This window comes from Branchiostoma floridae, chromosome 3 (genome assembly GCF_000003815.2).
Source record: "Branchiostoma floridae strain S238N-H82 chromosome 3, Bfl_VNyyK, whole genome shotgun sequence".
In the NCBI taxonomy this organism is placed as follows: domain Eukaryota; kingdom Metazoa; phylum Chordata; class Leptocardii; order Amphioxiformes; family Branchiostomatidae; genus Branchiostoma; species Branchiostoma floridae.
Genome location: NC_049981.1, coordinates 7,020,163 through 7,037,472, shown reverse-complemented (window position 1 = coordinate 7,037,472; position 17,310 = coordinate 7,020,163). Strand labels below are relative to the sequence as shown.

The window sequence follows — 17,310 nt, the reverse complement described above, 5'->3', positions numbered from 1 at the left end:
AATATTCTAATTGAATATGCAAATTAGCTTTTTTTGCATTATTAGTATCGTCTTAGTCTTGACTTAGGCTATCCACATACCAAAATTTCTGCATATCCGTCTTCACGTTCATATATTCCCATTGATTATGCAAATGATGTCGTCATTTGCATTATTAATTTGTACTGGCATTTCTCTCTTTCTCAGCTATATATATGACAAGGTTTCAAACCCTATCATGCATGGAATGCAATCGAATTATAAACTTTCTTCATTAATCATGCAAATTAGCTATAATATGGCATAGTTAGTATTTCATCCTGTAAGTTTTCACTTACGCCATCTAGATACCAAACGTCATGACGATCCATCAACACGTTCTTGAGTTATTCTCGTCCAAAGTTTGACGGGAAACCGACGTCTGCAGTTAGAAATAGCCGGTAGAGGCCAAAACGCAGAGCACTTACTCAATTACCCAAGGGCTGTCTACAACTCATAAATCACGAACACAGCATGTCCAGAACCAACATATAAAAGATGGAAGTTCCCTGTACGTGTGCAGTACCTTAGCAAACTGCTACGTACCCATTATCGAACTTGATCTTCGTGTCCCCGACTCCCACCTACCAAATATCATAAGGATCCATCCGAGAACTTCCCGAGTTATCCTTTTAAGAATCTGTAAGACAGACGTACAAACCTAAGACATAACCTTGCCATTCTGACAGATGAAACAAAGCAAAAAACAATTAAAAGACAGATGTGGATTCTATGTACGCTATTTGTTCAGATGAGGTGCTTAAGCCAACGATCTAAACCTATGTCTTCTTGAGAACGCTTAAAACCAGGGTGAAGGGTCATTTCCGGAGTTGCGCAATGAGTGCACTCTGCGGTATCATTTGAAAGGTTGCATAGTACCGAGTAGAAAGATGCAAACCGCGTTTCAATGGGATGTTTTGTTCGGGAGATATTCTTGACCGTATGAACTCTTGTCCTAACCGCTAGCCGTAACCGAAGGCCAGGAATGGGGTGCAGTGTTACCCTTGTTCTGCGATTCAAGCTTAGGGTTCAAGTTCCGGTCCAACAAATTTGGTATCATTTGAAAGATTGCATAGTACCGAGTAGCAAGATGCAAACCGCGTTTCAATGGGATGTTTTGTTCGGGAGATATTCTTGACCGTATGAACTCTTGTCCTAACCGCTAGCCGTAACCGAAGGCCAGGAATGGGGTGCAGTGTTACCCTTGTTCTGCCATTCAAGCTTAGGGTTCAAGTTCCGGTCCAACAAATTTGGTATCATTTGAAAGGTTGCATAGTACCGAGTAGAAAGATGCAAACCTCGTTTCAATGATATGTTTTGTTCGGGAGATATTCTTGACCGTATGAACTCTTGTCCTAACCGCTGGCCGTAACCGAAGGCCAGGAATGGGGTGCAGTGTTACCCTTGTTCTGCCATTCAAGCTTAGGGTTCAAGTTCCGGTCCAACAAATTTGGTATCATTTGAAAGGTTGCATAGTACCGAGTAGAAAGATGCAAACCGCGTTTCAATGGGATGTTTTGTTCGGGAGATATTCTTGACCGTATGAACTCTTGTCCTAACCGCTGGCCGTAACCGAAGGCCAGGGGTGGGGTGCAGTGGTACCTTTGTTCTGCGATTCAAGCTTAGGGTTCAAGTTCCGGTCCAACAAATTTGGTATCATTTGAAAGGTTGCATAGTACTGAGTAGAAAGATGCAAACCGCGTTTCAATCGGATGTTTTGTTCGGGAGATATTCTTGACCGTATGAACTCTTGTCCTAACCGCTAGCCTTAACCGAAGGCCATAGTGGGGTGCAGTGTTACCTTTGTTCACACACACACATTTAAATAATAGAGCTTTTCAAAAGATCAAAGGAAATTGACCTCTTTTAGTGGTGAAATCAACATCGGTGAAGGGTTTTAATGACAATAAATCAGTGTTGTTGGAAATAATGATTTGAAATTTGTGATTGATATAAAAATGTGGGCTGCCAAAGACAAATACAAATCAGTTGATCAGGCAGTCAGCATGCAGATATTGTCTACTATGGATGTTTTTTGTCTTTGTTGTGACCTCTGCGTAGCTGTACACTAAAGGTCTTCATTCATTTAAATTGATCCAGAACACAGCATAGTGGTAAAATGAAAAAGGAAAACATCATTCCAGGTGAGGTGAGGAAGCTTGAAACACTCCCTGGAAGGGGTACTGGGCGAAATAAAGAATACTAGGATGGGTCAGGAAATGATAGCACACAACATCAAATTCAAAACAGATGTGTCACACTTTGAGTGAGTGTGTATTGTGCATTGTGTGTAAATGCTGCATGCATGTGTCAGTGTGTGTGTGTGTGTGTGTGTGTGTGTGTGTGTGTGTGTGTGTGTGTGTGTACATGTACAACTTATAGTGCTGTCTGTGCTGTTCCTTTCTAATGTTCTGGATTTGTGACTGATCTGATAGACACCGTATTCCTTAGACCATATACATGATATAGGCCTGACTGGCAGTGCAGCCACAGGGAATGCAGGAAGTATCTTGTCCATGTTATTAACTGAGGGTTCCTGAAGTAGATGCTGGTTGTACTTTGCTTGATATAATCCCATCACCTCCATGGGGGGCCCCAAGCCCTTTTCCGTAGAGCGTAATCGGCGGTTTGAATTCTACGTACTCCGTTGTGGGACCGCCCGAATTCAACGTAAAGCGTAATCGGTGCATTTTGCGTCGAGCGATATTGGCCCCTTTAATTTAACGTATTGCGTAGAAGCTGACCGGATTTTACCGTAAAACGCAATTCATATTAATTGTTCGTAATTAAATTAAGCGTAATTAGAATTTCATTAAACTTAACGAGTCTACTAGCAAACTTTACTGGCGAAAATGCAGGAAATTGCGTTTCAAAGGGTCCAGATTTCAAAATTTCGCCGGACCTTCCTTGCGATGGCTCACCCCTTCGGCAATCCTGCGGGACTGTCGCCTCCCAACTAGTAGACATTTCTTTACCGTTCAACTTAGCTTAGTTAACAAGCAAAATATGCCTCTTAAATGCAGGAAACGGCATTCCAGAGGGTCAAAATTTCAAATTTTTCTTTGGACGGTCCTTGGCCTTGCGACGGCTTGGGCTTCCAGCACTCACGACTCTCCAGCGCTCGTTGCCCTCAAAAACTTTTCTCTGACAGAAATGTCATTATGTTGAGCATATAGTCTGCAAGCAAAATTTGTCCCCCAAAATGCAGGAAATGGTGTTTCAGGGGGTACAAATTTTGAAATTTTCCTGGACGGACCTTGCGACAGTTCGTGATTTCAGCACTCGAAATCTGAAAATGATGTTTGGGGGCGTTGCCCCCAATAGCTTAAAGCTTAAACCATGTGAATTTCTAACTGAAATGCCATTCAACTTAGCTTAGTCTGTGGGCAAAATTTGCCCTTCAAAATGCAGAAAATAGCGTTTCAGAGGGTCAAGATTTCACAATATTCCCGGGGGAGCATGCCCCCGGATGCCCCTAGGATTGTCGCGCCCCCACTCTCCGTGCTGCAAGTGCTGAAAATTACGTCACGTAAGAAATTTGCTATCGCCGCCTCTGGCCAGCAAGACGGGCGCTTTTATATCGTCTATATAAAGCAAAGTTTGAATTTTGTTGATGGAATTATAAGTTCAAGTTGTTAGATCTTCTCTTCTCGTGTTCTGCCGTCGGCTGAGTTCAGCCAAAAGACGATTAAGATTTACATAATACATTTGGAAACTTCATAATTTAACGTAGAGCGTAATGAAGCGTCAGTAATTAAGTGTATTACGTAGCCGGCCTTCCCGAATTTAGCGTAGAGCGTTGTCGGTCCCCCCCCCCCCCCTTGGGGGCCTGCCTCCATTCCTCATTAATGTGATAAGCTGTCACCATCCAGCCACTTCACCCACAGCTGGGATTACATTTGACAAAGTTTTTTTTCTCAAGGAAATTCCGCTGGGGGCCCAAACCCATGCATTTAGGGCTTCAGAAAGGGTGCATGACAACCCCCATACATATCCTTGGGGCTCAAAAAGGGTGGGCTGGCTACCCTGCAGGCTAGCCTGCTGGGCTAAGGCTTTTCCGGTAACCCCAATCGGATAAGTTAGCTTTGTAGCATTGACTTTTTAGGGTAACGGTTATATTTTCAACGGATGTCCTATCAGTGTTCATACCTTTGCTTTTATAAAAGCTGCAACTCGGATGTACAACAGTCCATTGCACACAAATATGATATGACTGGTTTATTTCGAAAACAAAACTGACAGTAACATAGCAGCCACAAGGCTGAATTACGACATGTCATTACATCAATCATTAAAGTAGTTAAAATCGAATATCATGAATCATTACAATAGTACAGCTCTTAAAAATCGTTGCAGACGAATTAAATCAGTATCGGGATAAAGCATATAAATTAGTATTTGCAGTAATATCAGCATATCCCTTTGTCGGAAGGTAAACAAATATTTAAAATACACAATGACTTACTATTTGATACAAAGCACAAACATACAGGTTACAATTACTTGTTCAAAAGACGGACCATGAAGGGTACAGCGCTGTTGCGATAGCGTTCAGTTCTACAGCGAGTAGTGTTCAGTTTGTGGGATGACCTTGTCTGTCTACCACTGATCTCACCTCTGGCTGGTGGCAGTAAGTGCAAGAAGTGATCGGACTGACTGAGAGAGTTAGCAAAGTGTGTGATCAGTTCAAGACGTCGTGCTTGTAGCGAAGGTAGACCCAAGTCAGAACAGGCATCAGTGTAAGACGTGTAGCTCTGTCCCAGTATTATGCGCACAGCTCTCCGTTGGACCTTCTCGATCCTGTCACTAAGTGCAGTGGTGAGCCCGGAGTGCCAAACGGGGGCACAATACTCCAGGACTGGTCGGATGTAAGTCACATACACTGTGACTAGGTCGCCGATGGACACGTTGAAGTGTTTCAGATTACGGAGGAGGTAAAGGCGTCGGCTAGATTTGTTACAAATGGTGTCAACGTGAGAGTTCCAACGTAGGTCAGCCTGCAGAAACACGCCCAGGATCTTCATCACTGGCACCTGTTGTAGCTCAGTGTTGTTGATCATGAGAGATGGTGTTGGGTACGGGACCTTCCTGAAATGGATGTACATAACTTGACATTTCTTGGGATGCAACTTCATATGGCTGGTGCGAGACCAGTGGTCCAGGTCGTTCAAGTCCTGTTGCATATGAGACATACTTAGGTTGGGGGTTCTTATTTCCAAGAGATTCAGGTCGTCAACGAATTTCCAGCGTTTGGAGGCAGCCTGATGTGCGGCGCTGTTGATATACGCAAGGAAAATCAACGGCCCGAGTAGAGTGCCCTGGGGTAATCCGCAGGTAACCTTCAAGCTGTCGGAAAGTGTTCCATGGTAGCGTACAACCTGGCTCCTGTTTGAGAGGAAGTCTACGATCCATCTTGTCACAGAGGGGCGCAGGCCAAGATCAAGCAGACGTTGGATAGCGAGGTTGTGACACACACGGTCGAACGCCTTGCTATAATCGGTTGACACAAGAGAGCACAGGACGCCGGGTTTGTCGGTGGCTTTGAAAACCTCGTTGGTCAGATCTAGGAGGCAATGTGTTGTCGATTTGCCCTTGAGGCAGCCGTACTGTTGAACATCGATTTGAGGAACGATGTCGGTCAGCACCCACCGCGAGACAAAGCGTTCGGCGACTTTCGCTAACAAGGATGTAAGGGAGATTGGACGGAGTTCAGTTAACAACGGGGGTTTGGTCTTAGGAATTGGAACAATAACCGCACATTTCCATTCATCCGGCACTAAGCCTTGTTGGAGGGAGCTATTGAGAATGTCGGTAAAGGGCTCGCTCAGTTCACACGCAAACTCCTTGATTATTTTACCTGGGATGCCATCTGGCCCAGCTGCTTTGCGTGTTTTGACCTTCTGGAGTTCTTTATAGACATCCCAGGGTTGAACAACTGGTGCCGGGAGCGAAGGTAAGTACGCAGGTAGTACTGTTGTGTCGATCGCAGGTAGGGACTGTATCACTGATCCGAGTGTTTTGTTTATCTCCATGGCAATACCGGGTTTGTCTGTGGGGTCGAACCCATCGATGTGAATGACCGGTTCGGAACAGGATGAGTTCATCATGGTTTTTATCTCCTTGTGCCACTGTGAGATATTGTCCTTCTTCATAGACTTCACTTTGGAGTTGTAGTAGGTCCTTTTTAAGTCCCTGATTTTCCTTTGGACTTTGTTCCTAAGGTGTTTCCAGGTGGAATCATCGTTCCTGGCAAAGGCTTGTTGTCTGCGATGTATGAGGGATTTGACCTCAGCTGACAGCCACGGTTTGTCTTGGTGGTGAGAACGGGAAACCTTTAGTGGGAAGAAGTGGTCGATTTGACCTTGGAGCGTCGTGTACATAGCTCGGGATTTGTCACAAACGGAGGTAGCGGTGTAGACTTCAGACCAGCCATGAGATGTAATCCATTGCCCGAATAGTCGCAATGCTGAGTCTTTGATAGGTCTGTACACACGTTTCACTGTCCTGTTGATCACGGTTCTAGTTTTAGGTTGAAAGTCCACCGTGTTGTGATCACTAGATCCTAAGGGGGGTGAGATGGTCGGACAAATAACAAATTAAGAAAATAACACCAACCCAACAAGCCCCAAGGAAGTTCTGTCTGTCTTTACAGTTAAAGGAATCTTAATTGGATACTCCCCATGGGTTCCGATCAATCTTTCTTGTCAAGTATGACAATGGACGTTTATCAAATGTTGTCTACGTGTGAACATATCTGTGCATTCAAGTTTTGTTTCGAGACTTCAGACGGAGCGAAACTAGTACATGTATTGGTTATCCAAAGACTAAAAACGTTTTCTGTCAGTGCATTGGAAGCGCGTCACGTGAAGCATCTGATGAAATCTCATTAAGGTAGAATGTGCAAAACTTGGCCGGCAAGTACCTCCATTGGGTACTCGTTCGGGTACATTAGCTTTGAACCCCCGCAAATTTGTAACATGAACATTTGTGGAAAATGCTGAGGTCTTATCAGGTGTGTCCAAAACTTTGCTTTTTATCAAAAGACTAACACCTGTTACTCTCAAACCATCGGATATGGGTCACGAAAGGTGAAAATAGGCATTGATATTAATGATAGCTGTCGTACGGTAACGCCCAGGCCCTTTGGCAATACATTTTACAAGACAATACATGACTATTGTACCATTTTTTTTCTGCCCGGTGCACAGAAAAACATTTTTGGTGGTCATCTTATCCTTTCCATAATTTTAACGATTGAGGTAAAATCAATCCAAACTGAATTGAGTTAATTGTGTGTCCAACGCGGTGTTGGCGATCTCAAAGAAATGATAACGAAAATTCTTGCTAAAGGCCCCCTCTCACTTGACGTGCGGCACGCTTGCGGCATTGCTGCGTTCGTTCACTGCGGTACTGTTTTGTTATTTTCTCCGATTTGTTATAATTCAGATATTGCGCAATACGTAAAAGTGTGACATAGAAGACCACAAAATACACAAGAAGTAAGAAAATTCGTTCTTTATCTCTGAAATTCGTTGAGCATCTTCCGAACGCAGCAATGCCGCAAGCGTGCCGCACGTCAAGTGAGAGGGGGCCTTAACTGTAGGTAAGGCCACAGCAAGTAAATTTTATGGATGACATCCTATGCAGACTGCAAAAATATTGAGATAGGGTGAACAAAAACAAGATGGGTAAAAAAAATGGCTAAATTTTCTAAATGGACATCATAAACGTTGTAACAAGAATTGAAGTGAGAAAAGATAGTAGCGCCGACAACAAATCACCCATTCCTGTATTCAAGAAGTGAACTAAGTGTAGTAAAAGGGACACTAATGTGGTAGACTGGTGTCACTTACCAAGTTGGCAACTACGCTCAAGACTTCCATAGTCGTACCACTTTTGCCACAATCCATAGGCTACTAGTTTCATTTCTGCAACTACAGTCTTGGCTACCCCACTAGTGTCACTTCTACAAGTACAATTCACTAGAATACAACAAAGCATATATCTTGTTTTTTTTTCTTCTAAAATCAGGCGAAAATTAATGCGCGCGTGGATGTCATCCACAAAATTTACTTTCTGTGGCCTAAGTTCAAAGATGGGTGTACATTTGGGGGGCATAAAATTTTTATAAGAATGTGATACCGGTATTTCAAACACTGTAATAATTGAACTATCAAAAAGAAACAACCAACAAGATCAGCCAGCATTGTCGAATCTTTATTCAATCCTGTTACTTAAACGGCTGAACTCTAAAACTCTGGCCGACTGATATTCTCCAAGTATCAAAAAGGCAATGGTGAACACTTAAGCGTATAAGAATATTTAAGCGAGTCAGACTACACGTATACATCAGACTATGCTTTAGATAAATCAAATCTTTACCATAACTCCAGTTACACTTTCCTTAAAACCCTATCCAAAATTGGGGGGGGGGGGGGGGTTCTTGGAGGGCGGGGCTCAAAAAGCCCAGTCTGGATAGGGTTAACACCACAGACATACAATAGAAGTTTAATTATCAATTAAAGTTACAGTAAAGTTCCATTTTCAACTAAACACGTTTCTTCACTAGTATTAGGACTGGTGTAAACGAGGAATAATCTTGCATAACCAAAGAGCATGTAAGTTCCATGACACCATAGCAATGATTATCAATATGTGGCCCTAACTACCAACTACAAATTCTACATAATGTTAAATCAGAAAGTGATAAATGTTGTTGTTGTTACATCTGCGCATGCCCGAGCTATGCCAGCCTCTCTGACAGTTCGTCCTTTTGTTCGGAAGCTGTAGACGGTGTACCGATGGTGCTGGTCTGACCCTTACTTACAGCTAAATGTTCAACTTCAGCCCGTGCTCGTCGGCCACCTGTTGCATCAGCTTATCCACCTGGGCTTTCGGCACATTCAGAGTCGTGGTGCCGCTCATGGCGCCCTCCATCTGCGCTGACTGCACGTCCAGATCCTCGAACTGCCTCTCAAACTTATCCATCATGGCGGCCACCTTCTCTAGGTCCATGGATTTCAAAGCTGAGTCCATAGACTTGACCACTCTGGACATATCCCCGGTCACCTTCTTCATAGTGACAGCCGTCTGGACTCTCTGCGCCACGGCGTCTATCCTGGAACTCAAGCGGAGGAAGTGCAGCGACTGTTTGTGCTGTCGGATTGAGTTCTCAGCGTGAATGCGGGCGCCTTCCATGTTGTGTTTCTGGATCGCCTTCTTTAGCTTGGTCTTTTCCATCTTCTCCATCTTGTCGCTCTTCTGGGCTGACCTCCGTAAGTTCTTGGCGGCGAACTTGAGATTGAAGAGCTGTTTCTCTAAGTTGTTGCCGCCGCCGAACATACCTCGGCCCCTCTTCTCCTGCTCCGCTACTTCTATATCCCCCTCCCCCTCTTCCAAATCTCTGGCCTCTTCCTCCTGTTCTGCAGCTTCTTTCTCTTCCTCCTCCTCCATTGCTCTCATCGCCTCCTCCTGTTCCGCTGCTTCTTTCTCCTCCTCCTCCTCCATAGCTCGGATCTCCTCTTCCTGCTCAGCCGCCTCTATATCCTCCATCTCCTCCATAGCTCTCATCTCTTCCTCTTGTTCCGCCGCTTCTATCTCCTCCTCCTTCTCCATAGCTCTGGTCTCATCCAAATCCTCTTCTTGTTCTCTCTTCATCTGTTTCAGTCCCTCCAGTTTTTCTATCAGGCGAGAGAGCCGTTCTTCGAGACTGGACATAACAGAACCTTGAACTGGAGTTTCTGAGAGCAGAATAATGGAGTTGTTAGTCCCAACAGAAACTATCCCTTTTCTAGGTCGTTGAAGTTGAAGCATCCAGGTGGTAAGATACGCAAGATATACAACTGTTACTCAAGTGACAGGAAAAATTTGTGAAGCATGTTTATGACACATTGTGAGATGGGGGACATTGGAAGCTAATTTTTTGTGTAAGCTTCCTCTCTTTAAGTAAGAATTATGATGATGATAATGAAAGTGTTCTTACCTTCCCGTCGTTTCTTAAATTCATCCTGGATATCTCTCAGCGCCAGTTCAGCATCATCTGTTGCGTTCAAAATCAATCAAGTCAATATCTAGAATATCCATCACTAAAAGCGAAAGCATAGTCCAAACTTAGCGCCGTGTTGGCGTACCGAATACGATGTTTGGCTCAAAACTCTAATAACAAGCGGAACCAAATATCCGTCTGTGTCTTGTTTCATTCATAATTTAGGCCACACCAATTTAATTTCTTGGTTCACGGATTTTTTCATAAAAAATATGGAGCGAGAGGGCGAAATAAAAATAAAAATAAAAATTGTAAAATGGTTGGGGTAAAGGTAAGGGCTAATCCAAAACATAAAGAAAATAAAAAGTTTTCAGCTTGAAAAAAGCACGAAAACACTATTACTGTACAGTAACAGCACCTGTACCCACACTTTAAGGGGTTCAGCTCCTGGTTGGCTGGCGGACTTAGTATAATGTAAGCGCTAACCCGGCGCCTTGATATAGACAAGCGGTGGGCCTGGCAAGGAAAAAATGGTAATATGACAGTGAAGCAAAACCAATAACAAACTAACACATAGGCCTCCCACAACACTGTTCATCCTCTCTAGTAGTGACCGTAGTTCAACCAGGCCAACTATTTATTCTGGTCGCCTATTGGCCCGGATGTTAGCCACGTGATCTGCCCATTCTATAAGTATGCAGAACAGCGACACCTTTGTCACGTGGTCGACGGTCCTCAGGCCTGTCAGAAGTTCTCGGCTCGTCCCTCACCGCAAAGCAGAAATTTTCCGGCGGCGAGGCCGATTCAGGACCCCGTAGGATAGCACGTTTGCAGCCCGAGGCACTGGCGGTTACGTTGTGGTTACCGTCTGGACGACATTCTTTCCACGGAAGGTTTGATGTATGGCTCCAACGGCCGGTTGGTACTTTGTGTTTCTGTCGTATGTTTCATATTTTGTGAGACTTGTATGTGTTTCGTACGAGGTTCGAAGCAACCTATACTGATACTGATAATGTGTTGCGCTGCTTGTGATTCTTTCTAGCACGCTTGGAATGCTGACTACCGGCTGTATCGTTTTTAATTTTTGCATTTCTTTGTGTATTCGTATGCATGAGTTTTGAACTGTGTGCAGGGGTGGCTGCTCTTCCCAATTTTCTTTACAGTTTCTACCTGTTCCAATCCTAGGACGAGGCGAGTTTAGGACGCTTTTCATTCACACTGACGTTTTGTTCCATGTTGGAGCTGCGTGATTTTTGTGTGATTTTTCAATTTTGTGAATGTTTTTAGCAAGTTCTGACAGCTCGTTGTGTGCTTACATAGAGAGGCAAGATGGCGGTTCGCTTGGAAATCTTTTGTTATTACCAAGTTTCTATCCTTTGTAATCGCACGTCTAGGACAGCTGTGGATGCTGGTTCTTTATGCTGAGGTGTGGAACAGAACGAGAGCTTCTAGATTTTGATGTCATTTTTTGATTTTCGTGAATATTTCAGGCAGAAACAGGACGACGATGACATGGTCCACAGAGACAACGTGGCGACGTGTTTGTTTTTCAGGTTTACATTTTCACTCCCACCTTCCTTGGAAGAGTTTGGCGTGCTGAATAGTCAACGTCTCTGAGTTCTGGAGGCTGCATTCTTTACGATTTTTGAGTGTCTTTTGCTGTTTTGGGCAGGTGGATTTTCTGTCTCACAACCGAGATTGAACGTCGAGGCTGTGTTTGGGGTTTCCGCTAATTTTGGCATTAGCTTGGAGTTTGCTGTGCATGTGTATGAGTGTGTATCTGTAAGGCGTGGTGACTGAGTTGTAGACACGCGTGGCCCACGACTACTCCACGTAACGCGGCTCGCTCGCATGTGGGATCTGGGCGGTGTGGAAGTTGCGTATGTTTTTAGACTTGTCTGTCTGGGACCGGACCTGTTGCCGGGCGCCCGTCCCTCCCCACCATCTCATGATTCACGTGTTGTTCATACAGGTCTGACGCTCTCCCCCTCCGACAACAGGAATGCGCGGGACACACCACCGCCCAGCTCCGGGACACGCCACCATCAACCTCGCCAGATGCACGTGCCAGATGTGCGGCCATGGGACCTGTTGGTGGCACAAGCAACAGCAGCAGAGAGGGGTCAAGACGTGCCAGGAACCTGCTAGGCTGTGATGTTTTTATTGTGAACCTTGTTTTTTTTTTTTACCGATTAGAGTTGTTGGAAACAGATACCAGAGAATCCGAGGAGGTGGCTACAGGGCGCAGCGCTATGAGGAACAGCAGTATGAGGATCAGGCCTGGCCGGCGCTCCGGTCCCTCACACCGCCCAGCCCGCCAGTTCATCCAACATCACCGGCAGCTCAATGAACGGACTGTGAGTCTTTTTGCTTCCTTTGTTAGGCAGGTTTTTCCCCCTCCCTCTCTTGATTTGTGAAATTCATTTTCCAGTGCGATGGGGTGCCGCGGAATGCTGGATTGTTCGGAATTATTCGAGTAACCCTGGGTTAGCCTGACGTCCTTGTGAATACACGTCGAGTTACCCGCTTGTATTCTAACGTCATTCCAATGCGGGGATCCGAGAAGGTGTAGGACGGTGTTTCTTTCTTAGTACGGTGGAATGTCATTCAGTGCGACGGGGTGCCGCGGAAAGCTGAATGATTCGGAAAGCGTGTTGTTGGTTAAGCTTGGTGTGACGTTGTCCAGCGCGAAGGGTTTCCGCGGAGAGCTGGACGCTCCGAGAATTTGAGTACATTTCTTTCGTGACACACTGTGACGATATCCAGTGCGAAGGGGTTCCGCGGGAAGCTGGATGATCCGAGAAGTCTTGCACGTTGCACTTTGTTTTAGCATTTTGTGACATTGGCCAGTGCAATGGGGTTCCGCGGAAAGCTGGACGAGCATTTGATTGTGTGCGTTCTTTCCCGACATGTTGTGACGTCTACCCAGTGCGATGGGATTCCGCGGAAGGCTGGATGATACATATTTACGGAATTGCGTATGTACCCGGGCCTATTTGAGGCTTGGAACGGGCACTAGGAAAGGAAGAGTGAGCAGGCTGACTCTTGGTCGTCCACAAGTCATATTTCGTGTGTAAACTGCTCACTTACCAATTGTCATCAAAGCACTGTTCAGATATTTGCGGATGGGTGTCGACGACCATTCCGAAAGGAGAGTGGTCCACGAGACACCCCGTCACTTGACTCCTGGTGAAGGTTTTGTTTGTTGTGATAAGATTGGGGTGGCGTAGTAATAGGAGCAAGTCGAGATTGAGGAGGAGAAATAAGAACGGGGTAAGATGAGTAAGGGGGAGGAGATAGTGTTGAGAGAATAAGATGAGGAAGGGAAGATAAGAGAGGGAGGAAGAGGGAGTAACATAAAGGAGTAGAAAGGATCGAAGAGAGAAGGAGCGAGAAGATACTACAGGAGGGATTCCCGGCTAGGAATCTTAGATACTGGGAATACGGAAGGAAAGGAAAGGCTCAATAGCCAGAGAGGGCAAAGGCGGAAGACGACGATTTCCGCATCACTTATAACGGAGGGCTAATGGACGACCAGGACAAATAGGATACTATTTATTCTGGTCGCCTATTGGCCCGGATGTTAGCCACGTGATCTGCCCATTCTATAAGTATGCAGAACAGCGACACCTTTGTCACGTGGTCGACGGTCCTCCGGCCGCGTCTGGAGTCCGAAGCGACCCACCCTCCCATCCCGCGAAAAATTTTCTGCTTTGGCCTTTGCGCGGAACCAGACGCCCTCTTGTAGGCGGCCGTCTCAGCGCATAGGTGACTTTAGGCTCCAGACGACGATTTCCGCATCACTTATAACGGAGGGCTAATGGACGACCAGGACAAATAGGATACTGTTTGGGGGATCAAAAACATTGGGATGATTAGATTATAATTTAGTACTAAAGTACCAACAGTGGTAGTAAAGTCAGAAAAATAGAAATGAATGAATGAATCAATCAATGAGCACATACCTTCTCGCTTTGCCCGCCTGACCACCCCGGCATTCGAGGTGTCAATCAATGTTGCCATAGCAACCAGAGTCAGCAGACAATCACACCACTTCATGATTACCTCTTACAGGTTTCTGTGTGGTTCTGAAAAAAAGTACCAAAAAGAAAAAGAAAACTCGAGGTGGTTGTTTCTACTCATGTACATGTTTGTTAGAATTTTGTCTGCGAAGCTGTCAATCTTTTGCTCATAACAAGCCCTTGGGGCGACGAACCTCTGTATATATATAATTATAATAGGTTAGTTTCATGCATAGTCAACGTGTAGAAAGACCGGTTTCCCCTACGCCAAGATACAATTGTTGAAGACGCAGTCTTGTGTGCAGAGAACCATTATTGTTGTTGAGTGACCTTTTACTTGTGATTGCCCATCGTGGGAAAGGTGTGGACTTCGAATAAGGTTACATAACACATGTATGGGGCATGTGTCGGCCGAAGGGAGGGAGCAATATTCAAATGAGCAGACTAGATCTGATGCTACAATTTGATATGATTGACAGCTTCACAGAAAACACATTTTACAAAAACATACAGTACCTGTTCAGAACCAGACTAACACGGTTGTCAAACTGCAAGCCATTAGAATTGTTTGTTGTTCTGAAACATGTCTCGATCTCATATCAACTGAACCAAAGACCGATGTCTAAAATCTACAGTTGTAAACTTTGTTTTTTTCCCTTTTATTCAGCTGTCATTCGTTGGATTAGTTTGCTAGGTGAAAAAGAAAGATTGCGTCGGTGTTTTTGGAAGTGCGCCATTGCGATGACTGTGAGCACTAATGCCGAAAAAAAATTTTTTAAATCGTACAATCTTTATAACTGTTATTGGTTGCAAAAACCTCAGTTTCCCAAAGGAGAAGGATTTCCGTGTGAGAAAACACCGTAGACCATATTAAACTTGGTTGCAAAGTTCGGCTGTGACCGCACTGTAACCGCTCTTTGACCTTAGAGTTAAGTGATCACTCCAGGACGAATTTCGTGGCCAAAATTTGTACATTTTATGTGTTTTGTTCTCTTCGATTTAACACCTTGCGCCATATTCCAATTATGATTATGAAATATCAAATGAAAGGTCAAACAAATCCAGTTCTGATTACCATGTGATTGCAGTGATTGGCGTCTAAAGGAAATTGAGCATATAACCAGACACTTCAAGCTATTCACCAGTAGAAGGGGAGAATCATGATTTTTTTCTCTTTCTTCTGACATCAGCATACCCTTGTTGTGGGCTAGCGATACGTTTGGGCAAGGAGGGTAAAATGAATCTCCTTTCCACCTCCTTGGTTTGTGGTGTTGTCACCGGGTGAGTTGCAGGGAGCGATCTAGCCTGCGGGGTTAACACCTAGGATTGTCAGTGCGTGGTGCATACCAGAAGCAGTTTTTTTTGGGGAAGGCACTTTTAAGAAGTATCCGGCAGTTAGTTGTAGTGTCTCACGAAGCATGGAGTCTTTTCTTCTCCGGAAATGTTCTTACATCCTGAATACTTTCTATACTTGATAAGACTTGGGATGGAAAACAAAAACGTATGGGAGCCCGCGGACACAGGGTCGGGGATATGGTAATCTGCCTCCCGAGTCTGCATTTCGCAATATTTGACTATACTGGACTCTGTTCGGAATCCAGGAGTTTGACAACTATTTCTGAATTAGATTACTGGTTTACCGATTTCTTCGTTTATCGGCAAATTCACAAGGAATCATGAGCATAAGTTTTGTATTCTTCAACACAACAGCAAAACAACAGAACAAGTGTCCTATTCGCATGACATACGTACACAACTACGAGGGTCTGCATGGAGGGTCCTGACAACGCTTTACGCTAAATTCGAGACGGTCGACAACGCTTTACGTTAAATTCACGAAGGCCGGCAACGTTAACGTTTTACGCTAAATTCAGAAAGGCTGACAACGGTTTACGCTATTTAAAGATGTTGCCCAATTTTCCTGTCAAGCGTAAAGATGAACCACATACTAGAGTCGGCCTGAATGTTCTGTCTTGCTGTTTCTGTTATTGACTCAAATACAAATCAACGAGTAGATACATGTAGGTGTTGTTATGAACACACGTAAGCCTACACAGGCTTTGACTCATTCTCTGCATTCTCAGGCATTCGGATGTAGGGATTGGGAGTGACCAAGTTAAGCCGGACAAGAAAATCCGGATACATAAAGAACAAGTTACAAATGTTACCGAATTGGTGTTACCGATTTAAACGTTCTGTAGAGTACGAAACTACTACAATGCAAACAAATAGTGAAGATAAACGTTTGACTGCAGTTTTACCTGTCAGTGCCGAGAACAGCCCGTGTAGATTTAGATGGTCTGGTATGTAGGAACAAGGAGGCTATATTCTGAATATAACCTCCTTGGTAGGAAGTAGGACTCGGAGCCGCCTTTATGCCTAAAAACTGGTTAGACCGGTGATTATGAATCACAAATGAAGAGGCAGACCGAATCACGAATGAACAGACTGAAGGAGATAATAGCCTTTTGCATATGTAACTATAGTAGTCTGTCCGTAATTAGATGGGAATTTTCAACAGCTTAACGTATCTGGATAGTACTCGTGTTGAACGTTTTCATGTGACACAGTGACGTTACACAGGCCACCAGAAAGTTAAACCCGAAATGATAGGCATCTTTTGATTTATGATATTGAGAAAACTGTGGCTGCAAGTGACCACCCGATGCACAGTTCACTAGTGTTTTATGCAAGTAAATTACCAGTATTTGGTCACGGGGGGCACGGCAATTAGGGGCAATTTTTTAGCGTTGACATAAATCATATGTAACTGTAACGTATTCTCCATGAAGTGTTGGTAGAAGCTGCATAATCTATGTGCTCATTCTTCCTTTGCACACACGTGCACGTGGGAGCTGTCAAAAATATATCCGAATGTCATTCCGCCAAGAAATACAGAAACCGGAGTGGAATCAAACCTGAGGACTTTGCTAGGCTCTCCGTACTGACTGTATGAGACCGCACACGGACTGGCGAGGCTACAGTAGTGGCGGGACGAGAAAAGCGGCTCCAATCTTCTCAACAGTCTGGACACCGAAACAGAAAGTCGTGCGCCAGCCATGCTGTCTGGATTTACGACAGTTATGTCGCAAAATGTGACCAGTAAATCTAGGGACAAGCCATTATACTACTAAAGTATCTGGGGAGTTTGCGGACACATTCTGCTGGATGTTGATATAGGATGTCTTTATTTGATCACATGGGTGGCAGTTTTCATCCGTTTTTAGAAAAGCTGTTAATCGTACAAAGAATATGTAAAATGGGCACATATATTCTATGACTTAT

At 44.5% G+C, this 17,310-nt stretch overlaps 2 protein-coding genes across 5 annotated transcripts in view; both read right to left on the bottom strand.

The window, feature by feature from the left end:
* Nucleotides 1-17,101, bottom strand: part of LOC118411089 (enoyl-[acyl-carrier-protein] reductase, mitochondrial-like) — a 112,285-nt gene extending 95,184 nt beyond the window's left edge. For both annotated transcript variants that reach the window (XM_035813118.1, XM_035813120.1), the window contains exon 1: nucleotides 16,944-17,101. In XM_035813118.1, the coding sequence (XP_035669011.1) occupies nucleotides 16,944-17,086 (143 nt within the window). In that variant the 5' untranslated portion in view covers nucleotides 17,087-17,101. The remainder of the gene's footprint in view (nucleotides 1-16,943) is intronic.
* LOC118411088 (charged multivesicular body protein 1b-like) lies at nucleotides 8,738-16,394 on the bottom strand. Of its 3 annotated transcripts, XM_035813114.1 has the most exons (5): nucleotides 16,287-16,394; nucleotides 13,969-14,091; nucleotides 10,583-10,636; nucleotides 10,001-10,057; nucleotides 8,738-9,758 (listed from the first exon to the last, which is right to left on the bottom strand). In XM_035813114.1, the coding sequence occupies exons 2-5, from the start codon at nucleotides 14,060-14,062 to the stop codon at nucleotides 8,848-8,850; spliced, it is 1,116 nt and encodes a 371-aa protein (XP_035669007.1). In that variant the 5' UTR covers nucleotides 14,063-14,091; nucleotides 16,287-16,394; the 3' UTR covers nucleotides 8,738-8,847. The 3 variants fall into 3 exon arrangements, with proteins under 3 accessions (XP_035669007.1, XP_035669008.1, XP_035669009.1); XM_035813115.1 differs by lacking the exon at nucleotides 10,583-10,636; XM_035813116.1 differs by lacking the exons at nucleotides 10,583-10,636; nucleotides 16,287-16,394 and adding an exon at nucleotides 10,716-13,848 and having other exon boundaries at nucleotides 13,969-14,089.
* Nucleotides 17,102-17,310: the final 209 nt, after the last annotated feature.

What these genes read in the sequence shown, in the direction of transcription:
- LOC118411088 (XM_035813114.1), bottom strand. Translation starts at nt 14,062, where the DNA reads ATGAAGTGGTGTGATTGTCTGCTGACTCTGGTTGCTATGGCAACATTG. An exon ending in CAGGCGGGCAAAGCGAGAAG is followed by an intron (nt 10,637 to 13,968) that starts GTATGTGCTCAT and finishes CAGAATAAATAG; the next exon opens with TTGGCCTGGTTGAACTACGG. An exon ending in ATTTAAGAAACGACGGGAAG is followed by an intron (nt 9,759 to 10,000) that starts GTAAGAACACTT and finishes TTCTGCTCTCAG; the next exon opens with AAACTCCAGTTCAAGGTTCT.